This window comes from Ciconia boyciana, chromosome 6, assembly GCF_034638445.1.
Source record: "Ciconia boyciana chromosome 6, ASM3463844v1, whole genome shotgun sequence".
NCBI lineage: Eukaryota > Metazoa > Chordata > Aves > Ciconiiformes > Ciconiidae > Ciconia > Ciconia boyciana.
In genome coordinates, this window is record NC_132939.1 from 20194170 (window position 1) to 20213921 (window position 19752).

A 19752-nucleotide genomic window follows, 5' to 3' on the forward strand; every position below is an offset into this window, starting at 1 on the left:
TTCTGAAGCAGCTTATCGTCTCCCAAGAGCTCAGGACAAGCAGGGGCTGCTCAACACACCGATGCAGTCAAAGGTTGTGCTGCTGAGGAGTGCTTTTCCCAGCCAAGCAGCACCGAACAGCACTGAGGTCTCTGCACTGTATTTATGGAATACAACGCTGCTTGCAAATAGCTTAATTTTTGTTAACAAGTAATTGCTGCTCTAGCATGGGGTATCTAGGGCTGCTAATTAATGTTAAACACAAAGTTTCTATCTTAGTGCAATAGAAATGTTAAGGAGTTGGATTCTTGTATGTATTTTACAGGCAATCACAGTATTGAAGGCTAAGTAGGCCTTATTTTCTTTGCCAAATTCCTGAAAAATCAGCCAGGCTGGGATAGGGTTCATGAAAATAAACAGACACCCAATCCTTGTTGCAGACAGGTTTTAGCAATTCCTGGTTTTCTGGTTTTGTGAATGTGACAGAGAACCAGGGACAGGGTAGGGTGCCTTTTATATGCCTTTTTCCTCCATCACTGTAAAAAGTGGTGAATAAGATAGTTTTATTCTAAAATCATGTTTAATGGGTGGTTTGGATTACTTCAGCGGTAATCCTAAAGTATGACTTGATCTAACAGAATCAGTGACTGGGGTAGAGGGAGATGGGTCAAATTTTGTTCTCAGTTACAGTGGTCTAAATAGACATGAAAGGCATTACACAGCAGTAAAAGTGAGCTGAATTTGCTCACTTTAGTGAAGCTAATGCATTTTCTGCATGCCTCTCAAATTACTGCCTGGTTAGTTAAAAGGAGAAGTGTTCAAATATTGATCACAAAGATGTTGGGGATGAAGCAACATTTTAAAAATTAATGGCTATTTCTCATTTCCTAATGATCTCCACCTGTAACTTTAACCAGTCCTGGTTGGAAAGGACTGTAATGCAGTTCAGGGTAACTTACATCCTAAACTATTAGAATTTTAGTCATGTTTAAAATCACTTTGTAAGCTTTCGTAGTCTTCAGTCATGACACACAAAAGTCACCTGCTTGTGTTTTTGATCCTTTTAAGGTTTGAAACGCTATTGAGAAAGGCTGTGAGTTTGGTTAGCTGAAGGTATTAAAAAGAAATCAATAAAATATTCTAATTTGAAACAGCTGCCTGACCTGGAGGCTTAATACAACTGCAGAATGAGTCTAGTGCTTTTCCTCTAACATGCGTTGCATGTATGCAGCTCAACACAACTCCTTTATCGGTAATCTGAACAGATCAGCCATGAACCAAAACTGCAACTTCCTCCTTAAAGATGGGCCTGACAGACCCTGTTTTATCCTTGTTCCCTGTTACTTAGGAATTCTATGCTTCTGTTAAAAAGAGGAAAACCATTTCTCAAGGCACAAAGGCTTCAGAGAAGAAAGCCCCCCCAAGAAGGTGCTCAGGCCTTCACACTTGAAGAAGAAATACAGTAATCACCACTCACAAGTCACTGTGTGCACACTGGGTATCCATACTCCCAGTCAAAACTCCCCTCTGATTTGTGATCGGCCAGTCCCACAGAAATCAAATGCCATCTAAATGTGGTTCTGCTTCTGGAAAATTTTTTTCCCCCTTCTTTAAGCAAAAGTTGCCATACACAGTTGTACTTAGTGAACTCAGGGTGGGGATGGTCTCTGTTAAGCTAATAGTAGGAGAAATGAAGAACTATGCCAGAGCTTAGATCCCTCAGAGATCCCTCTGAGCTTACTACTTTAACCATGGTGCCATCCTTCTGCTCAAGCTCTGAAAAATACTTTGGCAAAGAAAAGAGTGTGAATGCAGAGAGGACAAGGACTCATTATGATCTCTGTTACTGTCATGTTTTTTACATATCATGCTTTTTTCTGAAGCTGCTGTTTTCCATCCACGTACAAACATGGCCCATAGCTCAACCAATGACTGATGTCTACTGGCCCCATTAGAAAAGTCAGTCCTGAGACATTGTCCTGTGTGGCAATGTGATTAGCTCTAACGTGGGGTTTTTTTGAGACCTGTCTCTTAGGAGCCAGAATGCAAACAGCAAGCCTGGGCTGGGACTTTCCTTTCAGAAAGTGCCCTGTATTGCCCTAATCCTCCTATCAGTGATTACACTCTACTGATTAGGGATGTAAGGGATAACGATTATTACTGAACACAAAAATAATACTTGGCATTTACATAGCGCTATTCAACTGCAAAGTGTTTTACATAATTAACCATGCTGGGATTGCATTCACCGCACCACTACAATACTCTACTCCTAAATAGCTTTGAAAGATACATGTGAAAACCAATTATGCAGAGCAGTAAAATTGGATCTGTGGGAGCTCTTTGCTTTTCTCCTCAGTGTCCAGCACAGGAAGCATGGAGACTTTAACACTATGGTACTGTCAAGACAACGCATGGTAATTTCATAGTTGCCATGTTAGAAGAGAGAGTGATGTAACCTGACTGTACATGGCTTGCAAGATGGCACTTTCCTATTATCTTTTGGGCTCCAAAGACCTAGCTAACATTAGTTTCATCTGAAACTTGTAAGACATTCTTTAAACTGTAATAGGTTTCAAGGCCAAAGGAATCATTAAGACAATCAAGCATGTAGTAGCACTACACAGACCACAGACTATTGAGTCCTGCCTCAAACCCAAGCTTGTCACTGAACAAGAGCATTTCTTTTAGACAAAAAATTCTGTCTTGACTTCAGAGAAAAAGACTCCACCATCCTGCTGTACAATAGCATCCCTACCATCAGATATCTGTATCTTGAGCTTTTAGCTCTTGGATCAATTATGGAGCCCTTTTCTTTCAAAACCCTTTTCCCTTCCTGCTCTCTTTTTAAGGACTGCAATCACATCACTACTTCATGTTTTCCTGGTTATACAAAGCTTTTAAAATTTCTCACCATAATGTAAATTCCCAAAATTCTCATTATTCTTTTACATCTTTTCTGAATCCAATCTAACTTGTGAACATCTTCAAAAAATGTGACTAGCTGAACTAGACATAGTATATATTGTTACACCTATTTTACAGAAAGGGGAGCAGAAGCATGGGATTTATATCCCATAAGTCCTCCAAATAATGCTTTTCCCCCCACCTTTGCTATATGCTTTTAACAGTTCTTGGGGTGTCACTGCAACTAGATTAATATTTACTGCAAAAATCTTAATACTAGTAATTTTTACCACATTTTTACTAAGCAGAGTTAAGTTAGTGTAAAAAAGTAAAACTTCTAATACTGATTTTGATATAAGCAATGATAGTAAAAATTTTATCTATATTTCACATGGCTTACTTTTGGGCTAGCACCACAAAATGCATTTCTCTTGTCAGTAATTGATGCCTTCTCATATTTGATCATAGTATTGGAAGAGAAGAATATTAACAATATTGCAAGATGCTGAGGCCTTTTAAAGGTAACCGAAAGAACCTTCTACATGCAGTTGTTAGGATGCAGGGCTCCAAAGCTTATTAGCTCATTTGCTGGACCTGAGCTGTTTGTCTTTCACACACAGTACTATTGCTGTCAACCTACTGCACTCAATACAGACAGTTCCTGCAGCCCCAAAGATGCACATGGAGTTTGGCCAACCAGTTCTTTTGTTCTGTTAGTGACCCCAAATTTTTAATTTCTCAGACCTTTTCTTAGCAGGCTGCCGCTCCTGTTATCTTGTATCGTACAGAACAATACATGTGAATCTTGACACTACCAAACTGAAAGATGTTCACGATTTCAGTTCAAACGGCAATAGAGAAAGTAAAGGGTAAATGAGCAGGTTTATCTTATCAGGATGTGGTAGGTAGCTTATCCATCATCTCCAATAGTTCATATAAACTTGGAAGCATTCAGAGAGCTTATCATCTTTGGCCGATTTGAGACATCAGAGGCAAGACTAAAGCCCTGCCTGTCTGTACCACACTAGCACCTCTGGAGGAGAATTCAAGAAAGCTGTGCAAGATTTTTTGAGTGAAGCCAAGGCAGTCCAAGTGCTTCTTCCTGAAGCAGAAGAAAAGTTGGAGCACTTTTCCTCATTCAGGAAGCAGAGAAAACCAAATCAGAAAAATCACCCCCAAGAGAACTGATTGAACTGAATATGAAAAGAGAAGGACAGAGCTAATAAACCTGAACTGTCAGTGATGGTGTTTCCTCAGCAAGCCAGACAAGGACAAAAGGAGGAAGCCAGCTATAGTGTTCACCAGTCCTTATGAGACAAACACTGGCAGAGTGCTGTCAGAGAATCAGAAGGATGCAACAGCGGTGGGAACATAGCAAAAAGCATTCCCAGCCCATCTGTGATGGAGGATGATTGAATTCTGCTGGGAAAAACGTATTGACTGTAGGAGGAGGTTGTAAACACCATGGCTGGTTTCCATTTTGACTACACTAGTGGAAACCAACAATAGCAACGAAAGGAGACAGGACAGAAATGAAAAGGGGTTGAAGTGGTTCTTTGTTATTACGCTATTGGTCTTCATTCCAACATAAGCTGTCCCTTTGACTAAGGAGAAGGTACTGCTTGTTTCCTGCCTGATCATCGCCTTCACTCTCCACACAGCACAGAACTATATGACATTTAGGCATCAACACAATATAAATTTTTAAAAGAAATAAGCTATCCTGGTCAAAGGAGAAATAAATAAAAATCACCATTTGTTACAAAAACCAGAGAGTTTAGTTGCTAATATGCTGACCGGATGGGAGGAAGAGATTGGCTTGGGATCTGGAGATTTAATTACATTCACACCCAGAACATGCTGTTACAGAACCCAGAGGATAAAGATGAAGAAAAAAAAAAAAAAGCTCAGACTTACATCTGTTTGAATGATGCTCCATGCATTAGTTAGGCCAATATTTCCATCTGTCCCATACAAATGAAGCCCTTTCTTCAGATCCCGCTGAGCATACTTGTCAATCTAAAACCAATAACAAAAGACACAAAACTCAAAATTTGCTGAGTACCACATTTCAGAATCAAAGTGCATGGAGCAGGGAGATATTGGACAACAGTCCTATACTGAAATGAATAAAAAGTTAACCGACATTTCCTAAAGCCTTTCTCCAGTAGAGCAGGTATCTATTACAGGTATCTGCATTTTGTAAAGAACATGAGGAGTTCCTGTTCTGAGTTAATGTTCATGTTTTCCATCACAGACCTCCAGAACATCTTTTCCCTCCTCACTTAACCACCAAAGTACTATAGAGAGACTGGATTCAGTTTAATCACTATTTTTTTTTTGCAAATGAGGCCTATATATGAAAACATTCATCTACCCACATTTCCTTTTAGCTTAATATCTTTAATTGTGACCAAGTACCCCTCAGCATCTTCCATATGCTTCCCAGGAGATCAACAGCAGTATTAACATTGTACTGATGCTCTCAGTTGTGTTCATTATATCAGTCAGGGTACCCCACTTCTTACAGCAGGATGGACAAAGTTATATTGAAGCAGCAGGGAATGAGCTAGCCAAAATTCAGGTCAGACAGGATTTAAGAATTTAGTTACTAAATGGAGTTGCTCTTAAATAAATGCATTTTTGTTGATTTAATGAAAGTACAAAGTTCTACTTTAGAGGCTTCTGCAATTGAAGACGGTGCTTTCCTGTTGAGAGCCTCTGCCGGTAAAGCATGCTATTAGTGGATCCACTGGTCACCACCAGGTAGTATCCAAAATTATTGCAAGTGCCTCTCTCCCAGTCTAACCATACATACACATTTCCACAGAATCAAGCAAACACAAAAAAGGAAGTAAATAATAAATGGATATTCACGGTTTAACCTGATTTTTCTGTTGTAAATGAAAAGCACTGAATAGTGCTGCTCAAATACACCCATACATTCCCCCCTCCCGTGGGTGCTTGTCAATGTTAGTAGTCTGTTTGACATCAGAGGTATAGCAAGAAGGGTGAGCAGACCTGTCCCATTTTCTTCTCCATCAATCTGCTATAAATCTGACTGCAAAACACAGTGCCACTCTGACATCTTTCTGCTGCAACAGTCAAAAAGAAAACCAAAATTAAATTCACAACTTGCTTCATGGGGACAGTCTAAGTTAACACATACTCTCTTCCATATTGGACAACAGATAGACATGGTGTATTCTCTAGTGATTGCCCCTCTGATACCAGTCATTCCAGCTGAGGGGGGACTAAAATGAAGTAACCAATGCTAATTTTGAGTTAACAGAGGGAATAAAGGTATTCTGCTTCTACCATAACCTTGGATATTCCTTCTGCTTTGTTCAGTCAGAATTGTTTTCATTTGCTCCTGGAAAAAAAAGTGGATGTAAAGCATCTTCCACATTGTAAAAGAGGAATTTTCAACCCACTACATCATAATTACTATGGGGTAAATGTAAAGTTAATCAACAATATGACTCCATGAAAAACTATGACCTCAAAAGTTCATCAAGTCCAAGAAATCTCTGCTGTATGTTTAAACGGTTCTGCTTGGTCTCTCCAGTTCTTTTGTTTCCTTCCCAAAAGTTTACCACCATCAAGCTGAGCCACTAATGAAATAGCTTTGTGACAGTACAAGAACAATGTACAACTTAGTCTCAGCACCTTGACTATCATGCAAGCACTTTCTTGTGGATGACTATCTTGCACAGTAGGTGCTGTGCTCCCATTGTAATTATCATGTAAGCTGCTTTTGACTTTACGCAGAGATTGTACATAGTCACTGGTACGTTAATTAGAAGAGAAAACCAAAGCTGAAAGCTATCATTACATTTGGAATTAGTTGAGAAAATTACAGGCAATAAATGATAAACTTATATGTGTGTGGGATTCCTAGCATTCATTTAAGAATTAGATTGAACTGGGTTTCAGCTCTTCACTTACCCTCAGTTCCCTGTGTCTCAACTGGACCTGCTGTGGTCCCAAGCAGAGCCATCAATTAGGATGGAAGGGCACTGAGAGAGGCTTGAAATTTAGTTAGTGTCCTACAGAGCTCGTGAGGTAAATTAATTGTTGAAAAACCAATTCTTATTCAGAAAGGGACAGAGGTGAAGAGGAGCAGCATAGCTGAGGGCAGGTGGCGACAGAAATCTAGCTAGTAGATCTGTTGCCTTGAAGACAAAAGAGAAAGGTCTATTTGGAATATTAATTTATCACACCTGAGAACATCTGCCCTGTAAAGTGAGAGAGCTATGCATCAGCCTACAGTTCATATCACCGCTAATCTGGAACAAAGGAGATAAGGTCAAATGAAACAGTGATGCTTATCTGAAGGGCAAATACCATGCTACCAGCAGGAAGCAAAATGCAAAGTTTGCATTTCCTCACTCAAATTTTGCTTTGCAAACCAATGCAGTGGCTCAGCACGATAATCCCTTTTACCAGGGCTCACAGGCTGCCCTTGTTAATGCAATCTTCATGTCCTGTTTGATATCAATAACAACAACAACTTAATAATAATTTAATAAATTGTGATCAACATTACAAAGTACTTCAGGATCAGGAACAACATTTCATTATTCCACATGTGCTTTAACATGGTCTCAAGAGATTGCCTCACCAAGCATTCATGCTCTTCCTTTTACCTGGAGAAGACACACTAGCAAACAACTTGCTGAGGCAAAATGAAAGCAAGTCCTCTCTTCCTCATAAAATTAACCACTTTTCCCTGCACAAAGAGTGCAAGACCTTTATACTGGGAACACAACTGGCAACAGATTTCCACACTTCAGAAACTGAGTAAACAGCAGAGCATTACTCAAGAAAACAGGCACTATGTGACCAGTTCTCTCACTATTTCAAAAAGCCTCACCATCAAGTCCCTCAACATCAAGTCCTGCACATTGTATGTGCAGGGCCTGTTTGAATCTTGCCTGGAAGACGATATAAGCTTTTTATAAACCCACACCACGTGTGTGTCTTATTTCCTTCTCTCTCGCATCTCTATGCCGCTTGCAACTTTGAAAGAGGCATACACATGCTGTGAAACAGTATCTCCAGATTTCTTTACTTTTTTATTTCATGTCTGCTGACATGGGAAGGTATCTGGAAATCTCACAGTTTTATACATACACACACACACACACAGAGCTTTATATTTATTTGAATGATTGTAAGTGTAGGATTTTACATAGTTCTCCTTTGCTAAAGTTTCTAACTGATCTTCTAACCAAGTGTGCTGTAAATGCACCGAAGAGTACTATTCTCTGAAGAGCAGCTGATTTAAAAACTCTTTTCCACAGAGCTACTCCTTAAAGCATTCACACTCTCCTGTTTGCTTACACTAGGGTCAAAAAGGTCTGCATCGCAACCTAGAAATAATCTTGTACTGCACAACTGAGTCTGTGGCCCTTTGGCACCAGGAAAAAGGGGAAGCAGGCATCAGCCTTTGGTCTCCTGTCACTTGTGTCGGCAGCTGAAGTACCAGCATGAAGTCCCCCACCGTCTGTGTCTCCCCTATTTCTAGCCAGTTACATAGAGTCTTTTTTATTAATGTGTTATCTTGCATGAATTAACTAGTTTTGATGCAGAAGTAGCCTTGGACTTCTAAGAGCACAGACGATATTAAACAAGGCTACTTCTCTCATTCAGGCTGCAAGGAGTTCAGTGTCTACGTGCAGTCCTATTAAAAGCACATTGACCTCTGCTTGAATAACCTGTGTACAAGGTTATAAAATGGATATTTTTTCCCCTAATTGAAGCACTGCTTGAAGCTCTAGACATATGATTCCTAATGGCTTTGACCAGAGAGGGGTAAGTAAAACTCAACACCTATTTGTGGAGCATAGCTGGCAAACGCTCCTCCAGGTCATTCTGTTTCCTGCTAACCTCAATTTTGTTTCTTCCTCAAAATATTTTTAGAATAGCAGGAACTTTTCAATATTCCTTTATTCTAATTGTATATTTGATTTAAATGAAATCTCACAAAACACCCCCAGCTGTCTCTTCTGCCTTCAATTTGAGTTTTTCAGAAAATGATCTTTCTGAAAATGAAATGCTGCGCCACAGTGATTCATCATGTCTCCTGACAAATTATCCCACCCAGCATTCACCAATCTGTCAGCTTCTCTTGTTTGTCTCTGTGCTACCAGTCCTCAGCCAGGCAAAATGTCTATTGCAAAACAGGGACTGTAAGTACTACATTAAATATTCTGCAATTTGAATCTGCTGCGTTCTCCCGTATGCAAGCCAGGCACTTCAAAAAGCACAACTCTATCTAGTGAAGGAGCACAATGAAGCATAATAAAAACTCTCAGCAGGCAAACCATTATTCTAAATGAGATGCCTATTTTTAGTCATGTGGAATACCGGAGATTTCCTTAGAAGAAAGAGTTGATGAAAGGTTAGGCAGTAAGAACCTTTTATCAATCTAGAAGTGAAGCGGAGGAAAATTATTTTCCTCCTTGGGATTCATTGGTCAACAGATGAGAGGTGTAAGCTTCAAGCTGGCCCCTTATCCATGTCAATTCCTATGACTTCTGGCTTCAGACACATTGGAGGCTTGCTCGTGCTTATCAGCGCCATCAGATTTCAGTGGTGTTTCTACTAACATAAGTTAAATGTGTCCTGTTGCTTAGTGTGGTAATCCACTACAAACCACAACTGCAAGAGAACCACTTCTTAGAGTGGGGCATGCATATTACTAGCACTTTATCTAAGGTAAGATCCTGTTCCCACTGCAATGAGCACAAATACTTTCTCACTGACTTCCATTAGGCCCTAATTTGGCTCTTAAATATCTCATTGTCCTATTAAAAAGAATTTCTAAAAACAGTATACTGCTTTAAGGTAGTCAAGTTATGTACAGAGAGTTTCAGGCAATGAAGGAAACTCAGTATTTCAACTAGAGAAGAGAAACCTACAAGAGATGCAGCAGGACTGGAGAGAAACTGCCACAGAGGTCAGGAGAAGTGGCTGGAAGCAGCTGATGCAGTGAGAGAGAATGAACAGGGATCTATCTGAGCCTCGTCTAAACTACAGCTGTGACAAAACATCCCTTAAAAAATCTTCCTTAAGCCTGTGCATAAATTCAGGCCAAACTAAAAAGTGGTTCCTTCTTAATCTGTATTCCCTCGAGACAGCTACCTAATGCTGTAGCAATGTACATGTAAGGCTTGTTTTACTGTCAGCTTTGTCCCCTCATTGCTTCAGAAATCCGGAACCTCCAAGCAGAATTGTTGCTGGCTGGATGACAAGCCCAGCTGCAGAAGCCAGCATACTTCAAGGGGACCAAGAGCTGTCAGACTCCACCTTGCCTCCTTGAATAAGACAACCTAGGAATAATTGAGGCTGAGATAAAAACTGTGTAACAGCAGTGACAACAAAAACCCTGCTTAGCACAGGCACAGACACACTGAAAGCACTACATAAACATTCTGCGCTGCAAAAACCCAGCAAGGCTCATAATTAGTTCCATCTCTGTATTACAGATGGGGGATTGCAGTAGCCTGCTCAGTTCCTGGGGATGGTTTGACAGATCTCTCGCTCTCTGTCTAAATGAAAGGCTTTGGAGTTTATCTACTTACTGTTAAGGCATGAAACGGAAGACAAGTACTGCTCCCTGAGAAGCCTAGTCCTGTAATTTTGCTGCTGATAAGGAGGAGGAAGTCCTTTGGAACAAAACTTCTTGGGCAAACAAAAAAGTTGTATCTGTGCAGAACACGGGTATATCAGTATTTACATCTCATATCATGCAAGACTTTGATTAAACTGAAGCTATACCAACAGTGAAGAGACAAAGTCCTTCCACTGTCCCAGCACACTGAGAGGGAAGGTGGCTTTGCTGTAATCCTCTCTGGAAGAAAGGCCAAAAGAAGGCTCTTGGGGAGACCCTTATTAACTCCTTTTCAACTTGCTGACAGCACGACACGTCACTTAGATTCTGGCATAGCCTGTAGGCAAAGACCAGAGGATGCCAGCAGCATCCCCAGCTTTCTAACCTGCAGGTAAATGGAGACTTTTAATTTCAAGCCTCAGTGCTTCCCTACATCATGAACAAAAATTCCACCCAACCCAGCCCCCTAAACTGGACAAAGCCTCTCAGCAGCGTTTCAATATAGGTAAGTAAATATTCCTGACCTTTCTGGTGATTGCTTCCCCTACCTCTCTGCCTCTCCACCAGAACAGGAGAGGCTGTAATGAAATGACAAAATATCCAATCATTTCCCACCAGGCAAAACTTTTAATTTAATGCCTTGATAATCATTCTCTACGAATAGCAGGGAGTGGGAAATTGAATGTAAACAGAAAGCGCCTAATCTATAAGGTCATTTGTGGGAGCCCTCTTGCCTGCTAAGAACAGAAGAGATTGATTGTACCAACAGGTAAGGTTTGTTTTAAATGAGATATCCCCAAGCCTGTCTATAAGAAGCTGAGAACGGTACACGCTCTCCTCACCACTGAAATCTTCCTTATACCATCTGCCTATAAATAGAAATCTTGTAACATTTTAGTGAGTAAGAGACATTACATGAGTTTTGCTGATGTTCGGCAGTTAAGGGGCAATATACTAATTTCTTGTCCTATCATCAGTGTTACACAGCATCTCTAGGATGCTTTGCTCAGCTCTGTGGGATTCCCTCTTCCTCAGTTCTTCCCCAAATGGGAAACAACTCCAGGACTTAACATTTTTTTTTAATTGCTTCCTTAAACACAGCAAACCACTTGCTTAGTGAATTCTCTTTTCCTAGTTTGACTGCAAAAGCCTGCGTCAGGAGTCAAACATTTTACAGATCTTCCAAACTTCAATAAGTTAGTTTAAATGTTGATTGGCTCTAGCAGTGTTTGATACCAAGAGAGATGCTCTGGCACTGGCTGTGTAACTTCAGAGGAAAAGCAGAGAATACAGGAACAGAAGATCATAGGAAATGGTCTAGGAGTGGGAAGAAGAATGAACATTTCTGAAACATGCTGGCTTGGGTCAACTAAGGTGAGACCTTTCAGCTGTGCCATAGGCTTCCTACGTAGTCTTGAAAAGTCAGTTTCTCTTGTGTTTCAGTTCTCTATTTGTAAGACAGAAATAACCTGACTCCACTCATGCCATAAAATCAGTAATATAATTTGGAGTAGGTATTTGAATACCAAAACCAGCCTGGGACATGAAGCCCTGTACAGAATCTGAGACAAGGAACCTGAGAGGGTCAGTAACCCTCCTGGCACTGAGAGGGTAAAACTGAGGTTCATCCAGAAGAAAAAGAAAGGACAAATACATCTTGCATTGGCCTGGAGCAGGCACCTGGTGAAACTGTAAGAGAAAGAGTCTCCCACCATCCACTCTGACAAGAACCAAGAAGTTGTAATAGTTTTTATAACAAAAAGCTAATAAGAAAGTCAAAGAACTTGGGTTTTTCAATCAGTTTTTCCTGGGTCCATGGTTTGTGCATACAATTAATTGCAGTTTCAGTCACTGTCTTCCGCCCACAAGCACCTGCTTGTGCTCAAAAGCAGGCTTCAAGGCACCTGACACAGCAGACAGCTGAGGCTGTCTCACTGAAACATTCCTGTACTATTCATACTATTAAATGCCAATGAATCCCAACAGTAGTTTTAGTGCCACTTTGTTTTAAACATGAGATCACAAGTATGACAAGTCACTAGGCTCTGCAACTCAAAATTTTTCATGTAAGAGCAAATTCAAATGTTTTCAGCAAACTGCACCTGATTTTGTCCAAATGATTCCTTTAAAGTCCAAGGGAGAGACAGGCACTTTATCACTGTTCCATATAAAGTGAATGTTTAGCTTCCTATCATAGATGGTATAAGGGGAGAATATGCTTTTCTGTAGCCAGAGAGGCCACTGCCATCTAATCTGTTCTTATGCACAGCAACAGCTGAATAACTTGTGCATCAAGTCCCCAGGCTTGTTTAAATAAAGTACATCATAACTAGCTCAGAGATACAGGCTTAAAATGTTAAGGTGCAGCTATGCATATTCTTTGCTTGCATACAGAATGAAGCCAATAGCACAGCTGACTGCTTATTTAAGAGGATGCATACATCCAGCTCTCTGTCTTGTATGGCACCCAGTGCATGGGAACTTCCCAATGAGATAGTCCTAGACCTCCTTAAAAAAACCCTACATCTTGTTTCTTTTTAGTGAACCTAGAATAAAAACTTTAAACATGAATTCTTGGCTGGCTGCTTCAAAGGAGTTTCAAAGGAGTTTGAATGCTGCAGCAAACATGGGAAAAGGGCTGGGTAAAACTAGGCAAGTAAATCAAATCAATTACATACACAAAAGGCTGTCACTGCAAATTAATTACCAGGATATTAAGTCATTATGCATTTTGAGTGACAAAAGCCTCACCAGCATGTTAGAGGAATTTCAGGTGAGTGAACACTGAAGTACATGTTTTTTGTGACATATCTGATTATTTATACAGCATTTAGGATACATCTTATGCTGATGCCATAGAATGAACATTTCGTTTACATATAAATAAGCTCTTCTTCAGACTATTAAGCTGGTTGGGAAAAAAATGATACTAACATCCTCAATAGCAGTGACCCCAGCAAAGTTGGGTGCCATCATGACCTAACATTGCCATTTTTTTTCCCGAATGAAACTCCCTTTGTAGTAGGTTTTCTCCATATGATGACTGACACAAAAGAGCTTCTATCCCCTTTCTCCAGTTATGCATCTCACCAACTGCTGCTCTCAGCAATGCTCCTTTGTCTTCACACATCAGCCTTGTGTTCCACAGATCTCACAACCTATCCTCAAAGCCCTCATCTCCTTCCTGTGCCACCCCTCCTACTCACTCGAATTGTCCTTCCCCAGACATAGTCCTGTAAGTTATTCCTTTCCTGCATGTCCCAGTAAACGGTAATTTTGCCTTGATCTCTACTGGCTACAGGACCACACCTGTGCCAGGGTGTAAAGACTCCTCTGAGTTGAGCCGTATTTAAATCCCATGTACACTGAATCCAGGCCACCAGAAGAGGGAAATGCCCATTCTTTCAAAACCTATGCTTACGTTGAGAATATTCCCAGGATATCTGTATTCAGCCTCTTTGCCTTTTTCTTTTTTTTTTTTTTTTTAAAAAAAAGATAATCACTTTCATTTGTCCTCAACAACCATCAGTATAACCTCAGATAAGTAAATTGGGAAGGATGCTAATTAACATGATACATGCTGCTGAGCCTTTGTTTGCCAAGAGACATGAAAGGTGGGTTGCATTTGTGTTTCAAGTGCTAACAACCTGTTATCTCCATCTATACAGACCAAAAAAAAAAGCAAAAAAACCCCCAACCACCTAGGGATGCACATGTCAATTGAGCTTGAGATCCAATTAGCTGCCACAAAGGCTTCAGGATGTGCAGAGGCAAATCAAAGCAGGGAGACAAGCCTCTTTCCGTGTAGGAACTAATGACCATTGTGTGATTATATATTACGCAAAACAGTGACACTGGACACAGACTCCTCTGCAGATGCTGTGAGCTGGGAAAGGGGAAGCCAGTAGTTTACTCACAGAGATGAAGGACTTGGCCATTTGCCCACTAAGCCATTTGCTACAGCCATCCCATGGGATCAACCTTTGCTTCAATTATTTACAATACTCATTTACTTAGTTTAAAGGTGAATGAGAGAGCTTTCAAATAAGAGAGAGCACTTACTAAAATATCAGGGAAAGAGGGATAGCAAATCAAACCATACCCTATGCTCCCACTGGGTAAGAGAAGATGAACAAGACCCACAAACCATGTAAGTGTGAGCTATCTGCAAATCCGTTTGTCCAAGTAACTTAAGTTCATGTCCTCTTAAATTCATGACGTTGGTAAGAAAATATAAGCCAAAATACAGAACTTTTCCACTGCCGTAAGGTAAATACATCTCTGCAAAGGTCAAAACAATTACACCCTAACTAGATGAGGCCTCTCTGGTGGCACCTGAACCTTGCCATGGGAAAGGCACACAAGCTCTCCATGGTTAATCACAGGCATTGGCATTTGCCACCCCTTGGTGGCAGAGCTGCTCTGCTGAACACAGTGTTGTCAGCTCCACTGGGCAACTAGTAACAACGAGGGTAAGCTGTAAAGCAAGTGGGGGAGAGGGCTGGTTAAATCATGTCCTCAGGGGAAGAAATTTTCCTGATTCCTTAGAACAAGGGGGATGAACAAATGTCTGCTGATAAGCCACCTTTCTCTGTGCTGGAAATAAAAGACCCATTAAAAACCAAACCAAACCAAACCAGCCCACTGAAGGGTTAAAATCTGTTACTCTGCCTGGAGAAACTTGTCTGGAAAGAGCGATTCTGTGGAAACAGATTGAAGAAGCTGTGTCTTCATAGATCCAGGGAACGTTAATCCTTAGGGGAAAGTGAGATTTGCACACAGCCTGCTTTACTATTCTTAAGATATCCTTTCTCTGAAATTAACTAATTTTAAATAAATAATGCTGTGAGAGAACTACCATTGTCTTTGGAGGGAACAGACCAGCAGGCAAAGTCACGCTCACTACAGCAAGCTTTATGCCTATCACAGGGTCATCTCTGCTCAGCCTGAAAGTGGGAGATGTGCAGAATGCACCCCCAGAGAGAGAGAGCAGCACAAATCGTAGATCCAGGGAAGAGACAGAGGGCTTTGGAGGAACACCTGGCTACTTCGCAGAAACTCAGCAAGACCACTGGAAGAGTTGCCTGGCTTTATTTTGAAGAAAATGGAACGGGATGTCAATATCCTCCTGGCTAAACACCAGAGAAGGTAATTACCTCCTTACCTGTATTTTCTTCCTTGAAATTCTGTTCTTTTTTTCCAATCACATTTGTGTACTTGCAAGAATCACAGGTTATGCTAGATGCCAGCTGCTCAGCTAGTAGAAATCTGCCTGGCTCCACTAAAATCAATGAAGTTGCTCACATTTCTAGCAACTTGTCATGGTCACATGGTGTCTCCAGTGGCTCAAAACCATGTTTCTCTTAGGATACATGCAAGGTTGTAAACCACTCCCTCTCCAAAACACAGCTCTGAAACCATGGGAGTTCTGGCCTTCAGCAACTGGAATTAACTGTTTTTAATCCTCAGGTAAGCTTTCCAGTGGAGATATTATAAACTGGTAAATAAAATGTCTTGGAAAGCTAGTAGATTACAAAAGCAACAGAAGTGAATAATTCCTATTAAATGCCTCCCTCGTTTTAATGAAACAAACAATTGCAGCTCTTCACCGCACTTCATCAAAACCACATTTTATCGTGAATGGAATGATTTGGGACTCAGTCACTGCACAAGAATAAACTACATGGAGACTGCTTTCCATAATGACAGAAAACAAGCAAATAAACAAACTGCCAGTCACACTTATATGGCACAAAATGCAAGTTTCCAACACCCTCTCTACTTCTAGTAATGTCAGAAAAAAGCCACACTTCTCATTGGAAGTCACACAGGTTGAACTGAGAAGGAAACATGGTTGTTTCCCCATATGTTAAACAGAGATAAGTGACAGTACCTTCACTGAGCGAGGTGCTGCAGGACTGCAATATTTCCATACAGAACAGAATTATATATGCTGTTTTTTCACATAAAAAGTGGCATTTACCAAATGAACAGCAGACACCCTGGTGAATGGCAGCGAAGTTGGATGAAAGGAGAAACCAGAAATCTTGAAGAAAGGTTCACCTCAAACTGCTGCTACTTGGGGAGCCCCCCTGTATCCCAGAACATGATACGCGCACATCCCGGCTGCCAAACCCAGTTGCAAATTGGCAAGAGGTTTGGCTCCCCTCCCAGACTCCACTGGGGTGAGCAGTGGAGGACAGCATCAGCACCGCCACTCTGTGGCACATGCAGTGTTTCAAACCACCCAGGGCACATGCCAACTTCTTTTGTAATTGCACCGTCATGTAAACGGTGACACACAGCCTGTATATCTAGATATCAGTGGCCATCCACTCCTCATTGACCGTGGAGTCAGGAGAGACCAAGGAATCCAAGTTCCTCAACTACCTGGTGGTCCCAAATGAAGGGAAAGGACACACAGGAAAAGTCAGGAAAAGTCAACAGAAGCCAGCATAAAAAATGCACATACTGTTCATGTGAGTAGCAAGGTACGCAACAGAGATTATGGTTTGAGCCACCCTCACCTAACCCTATAAAAACCAACATACTATTAAGCATTTGAAGATCACATACCACAGGTAGCTGGGCTAGACGTAAGCAGACTCCCCAATGAAAGGGGATGCCCATAGCGTTGACAGAGATGAGTCCTGTTCCAAAACCACAGAAGCCGCCATTTAGGAAAAAGGAAGAAAATTTGCAGAATTGGTTCCTGTCAGCCTGCCTCCCTCACAAGAACTGAACAAGGTCACATGTAAAAGTACATAGAGAACTGTCTACAATAATCCAGACTCAAATAACTGCTGGCCACACCACCATCTCCTTCGGATGGCAATCACTTTTAATCAGTTCTAAGCACAAGCTGCATCTTAATCAGGATCCTTTAAAGGGCTTATCTCCACTGGATAATTTCACCTTGACTTAATTGACTGCCAGTCACCTAGACATCACTGACACATTTGTAAAGGTTAGTTTGGACAATCTCCAAACACCTCTGGTTTACCTCTGAGATCAAACTACAGTAATATTACCTTAGCTCAAACATGTAGCTAGTGTCCAGCTGGAATTGCCTTTAAAAATGTGCAAATTGTCTGAATCTTATTGTCAATCAACTCAACTCAACCCACCCCCTGTAGTCAGTACAAGCCTACAGTATGGGCTATATCCTGTTACCAACCTACTATGCTAATACATCTCCTTTCTCTCTCTTCCACAAAACCTCAAGTCTTAAAAGCTTTCTGTCAGGAAAAAAAAAAACCCACTGCTTTTTTTTTTTTTTTTTTTTAATTTTGGTTGTAGTTGACACCTACTCTGTTCATGCAATTGACTTCACCTAATATACAAGCCTTCTAGAACAGGCGCTGTTGTTTCAAAAAGGTAGTGTTTGAGCTAAGGACCTGAAACAAGTTTCTGCCATATGCAAGCTCCCCTTCTAGAAATGGCATCAAGGTCCTGGAAGTAATCTAGCCAGACTGAGCAACTGTCAATGATGATCTAGTTTATTCAGAAATAGTCTCTGTCAGAAGGGTGAGTTATCCCTCGTAGAGGAGCAGAAACCAAAGTGAAAGGTTAAATCTGCCACATATGACAACGGTCTCAAGAACACCTCTGAGGATGCTCCTCAGCTGCCTCTGGCTTGTTTTGTATTTATTGCTCATGCTTCTACCTTTCAAAATGAGCCCCTCTTTCCTAATTAACAGATCGACTTTATGCCAAAGAGAAGCATTGATCCCAGGTCTCTTCTTAAAGCTGGAAACTGTCTTCTCCCTCTGATCTCCCTTGGATTCTCTGGTGTCTAGTAATACCGGTTGAGCTAGGCCTGAGGCCTTTTTCTCCATGGGACATTCATCTGCGTCTCTCCACCTGTCTAAACTTACTGCTTTTGACACCTCTAAAGAGCTCAAATTAGATTGAAATTTGTTATCAAGTTCAAGGTTCAAGTTCAAGGTTTATGGGGGCATAAGAGAAAGAAAAGTCAGTGCAGCCACACAATGTATTTTAAAAAGTAAAATTTACAAATAACAAACACTATTAAAAATAGGGCATTCATTCAGTGGGGTTTTTAGTGGGTTCTTGACCCAAAGTTATTTGGTATTTTTCTCATTGCTAGGGAAGGAAGTACAAAAATCGCTGCTAATTAAATTTTGTACGTAACATACAAAACTTGCTGTGCATTAAATAATCTGCTGATATCACTTGGCCTGCTTGGTTACAGAGCCTCGCAGCTTATCCAGCCAAATACCAGAACAGATGTTTAGGAACAAAGACGAGAGGTCACACTACAAGACTGGAAACTGTATTCTGGAAAGCAGGAAATCTGTGGAAGGACTGAGGAAATGGAGATGGACATGCTCTGAGGACAACACTTCCAACTTACAGAGGAAACAGAGTCATGGGTATATTACACACAAGCTGTATAAAGGTTGAGTTGTGTCATTATCTCTACACTGCAGAATTTATATCCGTGTTTTCAGAAATCTACTGAAAATTTGAAAAGATTTTAGAGAAGACCTACAAGAAAAAGCCAATCACTGAGAAGCGTGCTTTACTTCACATGACTAACACTCTTGGATAAACTAAATAGTGACAAGGTTAAAAAGCGGCCTAATTGCAGTCTTCAGGTACCTACATGGAGAAGCAATTCTCAACAGTAGACAGCACTTTAATCTACCAGAAAAAGACATAATGAGAGTTAATGGTTAGAAGTTTAAGCTAGACAAATACAAGATAGAAATAAGGCATAATTTTAACTGTGAAGAAAAAAAAAATCCTTGGAACAAGTTATTGAGGAATGAGGTGCAGTCAATGATGTCTTTAAATCAAGGCTCAAGAATTTTGCAAAGTTATAACTCAGATGTAATTAGTTTGATGACAAGAATACTGACTGAAATGTTATGGACCATAGATGACCTTAATAATTTCATCTGGTCTTAAAATTTAGAAATCTTTCCAGAAGGCTACAAGGTTTTCCAATGATAGAGATTTTGTTATTCATGCCAGATTATGTCACCTATGCCCTGCACCTTGAACTTTGCTTCAAACCCATTCTGAAAGAAAAGTTGATGTAAAACATATCAGTCTATTTAGCACATCCCATCTTGGAGACTCAGGCATTGCTCCTTTTAAACTGGCACTGATGATTTTGGGGCATGAATTCTCCTAGATCACAGCCCGAGTTCTTTGAATGAGCTCCCTATCTGTCAAATCTACATCTCCTCGCCCATATCAACACTCAGAAGTGCTGGTCT

At 40.7% G+C, this 19752-nt stretch overlaps 1 protein-coding gene across 20 annotated transcripts in view; it reads right to left on the minus strand.

Moving 5' to 3' along the window:
* Positions 1-19752, minus strand: part of TSPAN4 (tetraspanin 4) — a 469335-nt gene that overhangs the window by 11864 nt on the left and 437719 nt on the right. For all 20 annotated transcript variants that reach the window (XR_012042902.1, XM_072863719.1, XM_072863720.1 and 17 more), the window contains one exon: positions 4804-4905. Coding sequence is in view for 19 of the 20 variants with exons in the window: in XM_072863719.1 (XP_072719820.1) it covers positions 4804-4905 (102 nt within the window). In the remaining variant the exon portion in view is untranslated. The remainder of the gene's footprint in view (positions 1-4803; positions 4906-19752) is intronic.